This window comes from Cervus elaphus, chromosome 20 (genome assembly GCF_910594005.1).
Source record: "Cervus elaphus chromosome 20, mCerEla1.1, whole genome shotgun sequence".
In the NCBI taxonomy this organism is placed as follows: domain Eukaryota; kingdom Metazoa; phylum Chordata; class Mammalia; order Artiodactyla; family Cervidae; genus Cervus; species Cervus elaphus.
In genome coordinates this window covers 57262220-57271947 of record NC_057834.1, presented here as the reverse complement: position 1 = coordinate 57271947, position 9728 = coordinate 57262220, and the positions used below count along the sequence as shown (strand labels likewise).

Sequence of the window (9728 nt, the reverse complement as noted above, 5' to 3'; positions counted from 1 at the left end):
GGATTTGACTATGTGGCCTGAGATCAATTCCCTTGAGATAATTGTTTTCTGATATACCTGCAGGCTACAAGTTGAGAAAAGGATGTCCTTCATCTTTGGGAAATTTCTTTTGCCATCATAATTACAAGTCTGAAAGATGTTCAGATTTATATAGTCCTTGTACCAAGAAGCTAGTGTTTATTGATAACTGTTTCTTTGGATTCATTTGAAATGGGAATCAGGCTGATCAATAAGTATTAAGAACAGGTCTTGGACCTTTTTATCCTGATAGCCGTACTTTCTTCTTTTCCTCTGAGGGGGAAAAAAAAGGCAGATGAGAGTAAAATCTGTAGAAGAAAGAATAAATTAGCCAAAAGGTGTGTGGGAAAAAAAGATTAGAAAGATGTGGTAGGAATCCTGGAAGGTGTTCTAGCATACTGCTTAATAATTGCCTTTGTTAAAATTTCTAGCTTCTGATAGTCACTTTTTTGCTCACTTGCCAAGGGTTAGCTAAGAGATGCGCTGACCATGGTTTCTAAACAGAAGAGATTGCACGATACATGCTGGGGACAGGGGGACATTATGTAAATTTGAGAATATCTCAGAAAACCAGCAGTGTACCGGGAAAGGTGTATTGGCCCTTCAGATAATCCTCAGCAGTAAGGAGGACCGATCCCTCTGTTCACGTGCAAGCTGTGCTTTCTTAATGATGTGTTTTCCTAATAATTGCTGTTTACCTTTGAGCCTAGTTCTTCACCCTTAGGAGGAAACCTTTCTGAGGAAATTAAAAACTATTAGATAGGCATGTGAAATTATATCTTAATAATAAGTTGTCTAGCCTAACCTCTGGTTTTTGGGGGCCTCAGTTAAACAATATCCAGATTAGGCTGTGAAGACTACAGTATCTAGCATGTTCCTAAAGAACCAATAAATTCTATGACAAAGCCATTTGTCATATGGCTTTGGGTGGTTACACTGTGGATCAGAACACTTCTACAGATTGTAAGGGACCACATTTCCTTTCTTAGCTCTTTCCTATAATAGCACCGACAACTTAGTTGGTGCCTACTAGATGTGTTGACTAAATGAATGTAATACTCTGAGTATTACCCTGATAACTGTCCATTGGCTGTAGTGTCATAGTAGAATTCTCGTGGCTGTTAATTCTCTGATTTAGGAGCTAGAAAGCAAAGTCGGGTGGTACCTGGGAAGGAAGTGTAACTAAGCTATTTAAATATCTGAGTAGATAGACCATGTGTTTGTGGAAGTAAACTTCTCAGCTTCTGATGGTAAAAAATATCAATTAGGATCAACTAAGGAATAGTAAACAGCTGTTTTTCTTCTCTGGAGTTGTTTTCAATTGCCTGTGATTCCTTTTTCTTGCTAAGTTCTGTAGAGCAATTCTTAGCTCACTGTCACCAGACTTACCACGAGATGGTGGTATACCATACCCCAATTTGTTTCTTCAGTAGAACTTTTTTTTTTTTTACCATTCTCAGTATCACATAGATAAGAATCATGTTTTTAAAAGTGCTCTAAGATAGTTAGCATGTAAAATTGGCCTGACATTTAATTGAGTTTTTAAGGTACAGCAAGTAGACCTCCATATTTGGATGTACTCTTTGGAGAATGGGTCAGTCTGATATTTTAACCTTTCTCAGATGTGACTGATACTAGTTCAAGAATAGAGCACTGGTGGAAAGTCTCTGGTGGTCCGTTGGTTAGGACTCGGTGCTCTCACTGCTGTGGATCTAGATTCAGTTCCTGTCAGGGAACCGGGATCCTACAGGCCATGTGGCATGGCCAAAAACAAACAAACAAACAAAGAGGAACACTGGTATGTTTGCTGTGTGTTTGCTGTTTATGGAGGTGAGTATCAAAACACAGATTAGTTCTTTAGCATAGGACTTTTTGGTTTTCAGATCCACTTTAGATTTCAACCTATCTTCTTTCCCCTCCCTTCCATCCCCATCCTACCTCATATTTAGACCTGGCAGTCTTTACAGATCTAGATTTGAAGAAATATGAAAGCATACCAGTTAAAACTTAATAATGGTTGGAAGAAATCATAATAAATAGGAAGTAATGCAAACATAACAACTTTGTAGTCATTGTCTGTATTTTGTTTTCACCTAAATGACCGGGTTTAGCTTAAATGGAGTGAGTCCAATCCAGTTAGAAGGGTATTATTGAGATCTGGTTTCACTAGAGAGAAAACTTGTGATATCTATAAATTGCTTTTGGCAGCACTGTCTTTATTTACAATGTGAAGGTGAATAACACTCCAGGTGGTACTTCACCACAGAGAAGACAGAGCTTTTTGCTGTGAAGACAGCCAGTGGAGCTTGCAGGCCTGGTGGAATCTGGCAGAGAAGCTGCATTTCACAACAGCAGCTGTTGATACAGGTTCTCTTCTGCAAGTTATTCAGGGTCAGAGAGAAGACAAGGTTATCGTGCATCTGTGTGTATCTGAATCGTCTTGCTTGTAAGCGCTGAGATTGTCAAAATGCTGCAAGAATAGACAGTAACCCATTCATGTCACGGCCTGAGTTAACTTTTTACTCACTTCAAATATGGACCATATTCATTATTTGAGAGTTGAGGTGCTGCAGTGGTTAGTAAGCCACTTGCAACAGTCTTGTATTTTTAGATGGGAAAGATTTTGCTAAGCTTTAGGCTACCGATGAGCTGTAATAATAACAAGGTGGGATTATGACTGTTAGTCCTTAGGTTGCCAAAGAAATACATTTCTATGTTGACACAGCAGGCTCTCTCTCTGTTTTAAAAACTGAAAAGGTTACTGCAGTTCCCTCCCCCACCCTTCTACCCCCAGGTAGGTGGTGTCTGAAAATATTCCAGAACCTTTGGAAGTAAAAAGATGATCAGGGGAGGGAATTGTAACAGCTATTACAGACAGGAGAGCAGCTTCCAAACAGGCTGCCCGTATCAAGAGCAGGGAAGCTGTTGGAGGAGCTGCCTCTGCACAGTGTTGAATGGTGTTGATAGTCTCTTGACTGTGTGTTTTTTCTGCCACCAAAATAACTGCATATTGGGTTGAAAGTCATTACCTTGGTCCTGATTAATCCCTTCAGTAAAACTAGCTTTGCTGACTGCAGAAGTCATGTGAACAGGCAGTGGGAAATCCTATCTAGAAGGCCACATGCTGACTAGTGGCCACTTCAGTAAGTGCGTTTGTTTGGGTTTGGAAAGGCAGTTGTGTTTTTGACATTTAAGCTATTTAAAGTTTTAGCACCTAAACTGAAAAAGCTGTTTCTTCAGATGCTTAAAGGTGCTTGTTAATTAAGTTCAGGTGTAGTATATATAGTTTTGCTTGAGTCTTTAGTATTTGTTTTTGAAATTTGATTGGTTTGATCTTAGACAAGAAATATGAAAGGCTCACTCATCCCACAGATAACTGTTGAATGCTTTCTATGTACAAGACCCTGGGCTAGGTGCCCAGAATGTAGCTCTCTTTCCCTTCCACACCTTTAGGATCTGTCCTTATACTTTAAAAAAAAAAAAAAAAGAAAGTTTGTGGACTCTGCCTCCTCTCTATTTTACAAAATAACCTAAAGAAAAACCATAAAATTGGATACCTATGACAACAGTATTATTATTGTTCAGTTGCTCAGTCGTGTCTGACTCTTTGCAGCTCCGTGGACTGCAGCACACCAGTCTTCCCTGTTCTTCACCATCTCCCAGAGCTTACTCAAATTCATGTCTATTGAGTTGGTAATACCATCCAACCATCTCGTCCTCTGTCGCCCCCTTCTCCTGCCTTCAATCTTTTCCAGCATCAAGGTCTTTTCCAATGAGTTGGTTCTCACATCAGGTGGCCAAAGTATTGGAGCTTCAGCATCAGTCCTTTTAGTGAATATTCAGGATTGGTTTCCTTTAGGGTTGACTGATTTGATCTCCTAGCTCTCCAAAGGATTCTGAAGAGTCTTCTTCAACACCACAGTTCAAAAGCATCAATTCTTCGGCACTCAGCCTTCTTTATGGCCCAGCTCTCACATCCATACATGACTACTGGAAAAACCATAGTTTTGACTATACGGACCTTTGTTGGCAAAGTAACGTCAGCATGGTTTTTCCAGTAGCCGTGTATGGATGTGAGAGTCCGACCATAAAGAAGGCTGAATGCCAAAGACAGTATTCTCTGCTTTGATTCTTGGTATAAAAATACAAATCTTGATTCTCTTGATTACTGCTTCCTTATTTTTTCCTCCTAATTCAGTAACCGCCTTGTTCATATTAGCTGCACATTTAAGCCTGACTCTTATACTGCCACCAGATGCTGCCCTAGCTCGAGGGTACATGTGACAGGAGGGGAGCCTTTAGCAGAGGTAAATAATGGACAGTTTACTAACGCTGGCTTCAAAATGCCTATAACCAGGCTGCCAGCATTATGGAGAGAAGATTTTCATCTGTAATAGGTTACATTTCCAGTAATAGGTTACATTTCCAGTTGTTTGCTGAAAGCTTAGATTAATGAATTCTCTGTGGGAACCTTTTCAGATTTAGTCAGATTGTGAGGAGAAGCTTGATTCAAGTTCTCAAATTTAAATTGTTTCTCAATTCAGAATCTCAGGTTCTGTTTTTCAGCTGAGGTTGAGGTTTATTTTACATTTCAAAGAAAGGGTTTATCAGTTTAAACAGGAATTCAGGAAGGTCTAAACCACTTCATAGAGTGTTTTCCTACACTTTAGAGACACTCATGAATTTATCTATAGGTAATTTTAATTGTAAGCTGTTTGCCATTTATTAAAGCCAGTCTTCCAAGTATCCTTTCAACAGTTATCTTGTTCTGCTTTATTTCATTAAAGAAAGTTTTAAACACAGAGTTTACCAAGTTATTATTTTCTCCTTCCTTCAAATTAGTTGGAATTTATTATGGTGAGTGTTTTTAAATTTTTATTAGGATATTCTAGTATTTCACTGGATATAGCAGGTTCTGGTGTTATTCCATTGCCTTTGTAAAGGATAGGTATATGACTGGACTCTGGCTATTAGCACCCCCATGCCCATCGCCATTTAAGGCATCTCTTCATAATCTTTTCAAGTAACAAAACCATTGCTAACTTCAGGATAAGATATACTACAAGAGAATATTCTGAAATAAAAACCAAGAAGAAACCCTAAGAGATTATGCCTGCTTTTGGATAGAGTTGTGAACAAGGGGGTAAAAAGTTTACTTTAATGTGTCAAGGTTATAAGAGGAAAGAAAACCTTATGGAATGTGAGAAAGAAGACCTGTAAAATTAGACAAATGCCGAATGAAGTTGGATCTTAAGCTTTCTCTCTCTGCTCCCCTTCTTCTCTCCGCCGCCCCCTCCCCCCGCCCCAAATTCTGCTGAAACCTTTGAGAAGAGATAGTAATTGGCATTTTGGGAGGAGTCAGAGAATAGCTTCTGCCACCCTCATTTCTGGTGGAAGAATTGCTGATTTAGTAGGAGCCACATGATAACATTAGGGCTTCCTTGATAGCTCAGTTGGTAAAGAATCCACCTGCAATGCAGGAGACCCTGGTTCGATTCCTGGGTCGGGAAGATCTGCTGGAGAAGGGATAGGCTACCCACTCCAATATTCTTGGGCTTGCCTTGTGGCTCAGCTGGTAAAGAACCTGCCTGCAGTGCGGGAGACCCGGGTTCTGTCCTTCAGTTGGGAAGATCCCCTGGAGAAGGGAAAGGCTACCCACTCCAGTATTCTGGCCTGGAGAATTCCATGGACTGTAGTCCATGAGGGTCGGACACGACTGAGCCACTTTCACTTTCACGTGATAACATTAACTTTTAGGGGAGACGTTGTATGGCCTTTAAAAATGAAACATTTCATAGAGTCCTTGTTTTAAGTTAAAACTTTTCGTCTTCCTCTTATAGCAAATTCAGTTTGCTGATGACATGCAGGAGTTCACCAAATTTCCCACCAAGACTGGCCGGCGGTCTTTGTCTCGCTCTATCTCTCAGTCCTCCACGGACAGCTACAGTTCAGGTAGGTGTAAACGTGTTCTCTCTGCTCTCTCTTCCCTGTTCCAGAGCCTTGAGCTAGTGCTCTACCCAGTTCTCTTCACTTATCTAGGATCTGAAAATACCTCTTGTCAGGACTGCCCATCTTTGTGCTCAAAGCTGATAACTAGCGGGTGGCAATGGGAATGTTCCCAGCAAGGCTTATAGCTGGAGAAGCTTTTGTTGTCTTGAGACTTTCCTCCTCTGATGATTTCTGATTGTGGTTTGTGGCCAGTGCGTGGTTGATAGTACTGGGCTGGTTCCCATTCCCACGTTTATCTACCCACATTGAGAAGGGAGAAGGTCATTTTGGCTGACAGAGCTGGACTTGAGAAAGAGGTATACTTTGGAAGCATAATTTCTGATTTCTTTGTTTAAGATATACCCTGCCACCTATTTTTTTTCTTGCCTTTTAACTACGTGAATCATCACAATAAAAATTGGTATTTCACTTTTTTTAGTTTTCCTCTTCTATCTTAACCTTATGTAAGTAATCTTTTTTTTTTTTTTTTTTCTGCTTTGAATTGTGCCACTCTCAACTTCAGAGGAGGATGTTAGAAAATTACCATGGAAAAGGATATACAATCTTAGTTTGAGTACTGGAGGAAATGGGGCATATAATCCAACCCCCTCAATGTTCAACTTGAGGAAACATTGTTAAAAGATTAAAAGACTTGCCCAAGGTCATAGATTGCTGTAAATGTCAGCAAAGGAATTTGTACCAAAAACCATTTCTTCTCTTTTGCCAGAATCTTGTTTGCATTGTATTATTAACTTAAGGACTGGGCTTGAGGTACAAGGACTTTTAAAAAATAAACAGTTTTTGAAAACTTTTTATCTGCCCTGTGCCACTACACTGTGTCCCACCATGGACAGGATAAGCAGACAAGTACGAATGGTAGTGTATGTACATAGTTCATTTGAAAAGAAGTGAATATGCACACTCACTGTGGGCGTGTGTGCAGGGAAAGTTCCAAATATAATGGCTGTCATAAATGAAAAAGTGTCTTGGAGTGAGATAGATACAAAAAGTGATAGGTGACAAGCAGGCTAGTTATAGCTAAGAAAGAAAAAATTTTGGAAGATTGAGTTATAAGAGAAAGAACGTTGAGATGAGTGACAAAAGCTTTAAGGAAGTTTTAAAGATCTTGATGGCCATGTTTTATGGGGACCTAGTAGAGCATTTTAAAAAGCTTAGTGATAGAGTTAAATTGTCCTAGTGGGTAGATAACCTTTAGTACTATTTGTGCTAGCTGGACAGAGGAGGATGTGTATGTAGCAGTCACTGAGAGACCTGGTATACTGGCTGAGACAGTGATCAGGAAAGCGGAAAAGAAGTGATTTGAAAGGTAAAAAGCGATTGTTATATATCCTCTTGCATATCTATCTGAAAGGACATTTTTAGCTTTTTGTGAGGCTTCTTTTATAAAGTTGACTATCTTGAGTGATGTCAGGGCTGGCAATAGAACCAGAGCTGCTTATCTTTTGTGTCATTTCTCTGTTCCTTGGTGCAACCTAATGTAAAATCTCTATAAAGTTTTGTAATAAAAGATTATCTTATTGTTTTTATCCTTTTGCATTAATGGTTCTCAGAGTTTTTCCTCTAAACAGCAACATCAGCAGCACTTGGGAACTTGTTTGAAATGTTAATTCCTGGGTGCCACCTGAAACCTACCGAATGGGAATTTCTGGCAGTGGGACCTAGCCTTTTGTGTTTCAGTGAACCGTCCATGTGATTCTGATAGATGCTTTAAATACTTTGAGAACTGGTGATCTATAGAAATAGCATTCCTTATATGCCCTAAATTACTCTTCCATTTTTGCCATGTCTGGTTCCAGTCGCAGTTGGGACCAAGTGCCCCATGAGCTGGTGCATATTTTGGGATCAATAACTCCTTATCACAGGCACTGATGGCAAAATTATCAGGATGTGTAAAAGAGCTGCAACACTGAAGGACCTACAGGAGTTTCATTCATACCATTTCTTAGACCTGAAGTAGAACGGAGAGTGATGTAAAAGGTGGCTCCAATTAACAGCGTTTGCTTAACTTAAATGAGAGTCCTTTGGGGACTGTACTCTGTGGAGTTGGGGCCATTGAGGTTTTTCTTCCCTCATTTCTTTCTTTCCTGGCTTTAGCTGCATCCTACACAGATAGCTCTGATGATGAGGTTTCCCCCCGAGAAAAGCAGCAAACCAACTCCAAGGGCAGCAGCAATTTCTGTGTGAAGAACATCAAGCAGGCAGAATTTGGACGCCGGGAGATTGAGATTGCAGAGCAAGGTAAAGAAAGGGAGTGAGTCGGGGACCAGAAGCAACGCACTTGCTGGTCATCAGGATGCACAAACAATTTAAGACTTGAAAGCTAACGAAAGTCTCCTGGGAAACTCCAATATCCTGAACTTTTAAATAAACAGCTCTCTCTGTATGGAGCTCGAGCCTCAGGATTCTTGTTCTTGTTCTCTCTGCTGCTTCCTGTTCTCAGTGTGTGGTAATTACACAGAGTAGCTTCTCTTTTCCTCCCCCATGACACCATATTCAGAGATCTGCTTGCAGAGTCAGCAAATCCTGGATCAGTACATAGTGGTTAGTTCTGCGGGATCCTACCATCGCTGCCAATCTCAGAGACCCAGATTTCCCAGAAGTAGCAAATGTTGGGAGGGTTTTCAGCTAAGGATGTGGTGACCTAGGGTCTCTTTTGGTCTTTGATCCTAAGCACCCTCTGCTGGATCAAGAGTAAAAATAATTTGACAATCAGTTAAATCTTGGTTTTTCTACCCAGCCCCACTCAAAATAATGTCTCTTTACTTTTTTATCACACTGGAGACATGTTCTATACTGGGTGGGAGTACAGAACTCAAAAAAACCGACGGATAGGATTAGACTGCATAGGTGAATAGAAGCAAGTGGCTTCTGCTGATGCAAGGTCTTTCTTCCAGATATGATGATTTTACTCTGTATAATCCATTACCCAGTGACATAACTACTCCTTCTTCTCCCAAATGAACGATGACACTCACCTTCCACTTCTGAGAATTTGACTACATATAAACCCTCTATGGGCTTCCCTGGTGGCTCAGATGGTAAAGAATCTGCCTGTAATGCAGGATACCTGGGTTTGATCCCTGGGTTGGGAAGATCCCCCTGGAGAAGGGAATGGCTATCCACTCCAGTATTCTTGCCTGGGAAATCCAATGGACAGAAGAGTATGACGGGCTGCAGTCCATGGGGTCACAAAGAGTCAGACACAACTGAGTGACTAACACTTTCACTTTTCACTTTCAAGCCCTCTACATATAAGTCTGAAATAGTAGAGGAAGAGAGAAATTCCAGGTAGTTGGATGACAGCTCCCTGCTCATGTTCTACAGTTGAAGCTGCCAGACATCAAATAAATATGCTTAGAGGAAATTCCCTGGTGGTCCAGTGGTTAGTACTCTGTGCTCTCACTGACAAGGGCTCAGGTTCAGTCCCTGATTGGGGAACTAAAGTTCCACAAACTGTGTGGCAAGGCCAAAAAAGAAAAATAGTTTTTCTCCCTTACCGCACCATATCTCAGCCCTAGATGTTGCTGGGGCAGAAATTAATGATCTCACTAGTGCAGACCTAGCTCAAATCCTCTGTTCTTTCACAGACATGTCTGCTCTGATTTCACTCAGGAAACGTGCTCAGGGGGAGAAGCCCTTGGCTGGTGCTAAAATAGTGGGCTGTACACACATCACAGCCCAGACAGCGGTGAGTTTGTTGG

General features: G+C 40.8%; 1 protein-coding gene across 2 annotated transcripts in view; it reads left to right on the top strand.

Annotated features, from left to right (window-relative positions):
* Window positions 1-9728, top strand: part of AHCYL1 (adenosylhomocysteinase like 1) — a 40625-nt gene that overhangs the window by 19636 nt on the left and 11261 nt on the right. For both annotated transcript variants that reach the window (XM_043876589.1, XM_043876591.1), the window contains exons 2-4: window positions 5859-5970; window positions 8122-8265; window positions 9615-9715. In XM_043876589.1, coding sequence (XP_043732524.1) covers window positions 5859-5970; window positions 8122-8265; window positions 9615-9715 — 357 coding nt within the window. The remainder of the gene's footprint in view (window positions 1-5858; window positions 5971-8121; window positions 8266-9614; window positions 9716-9728) is intronic.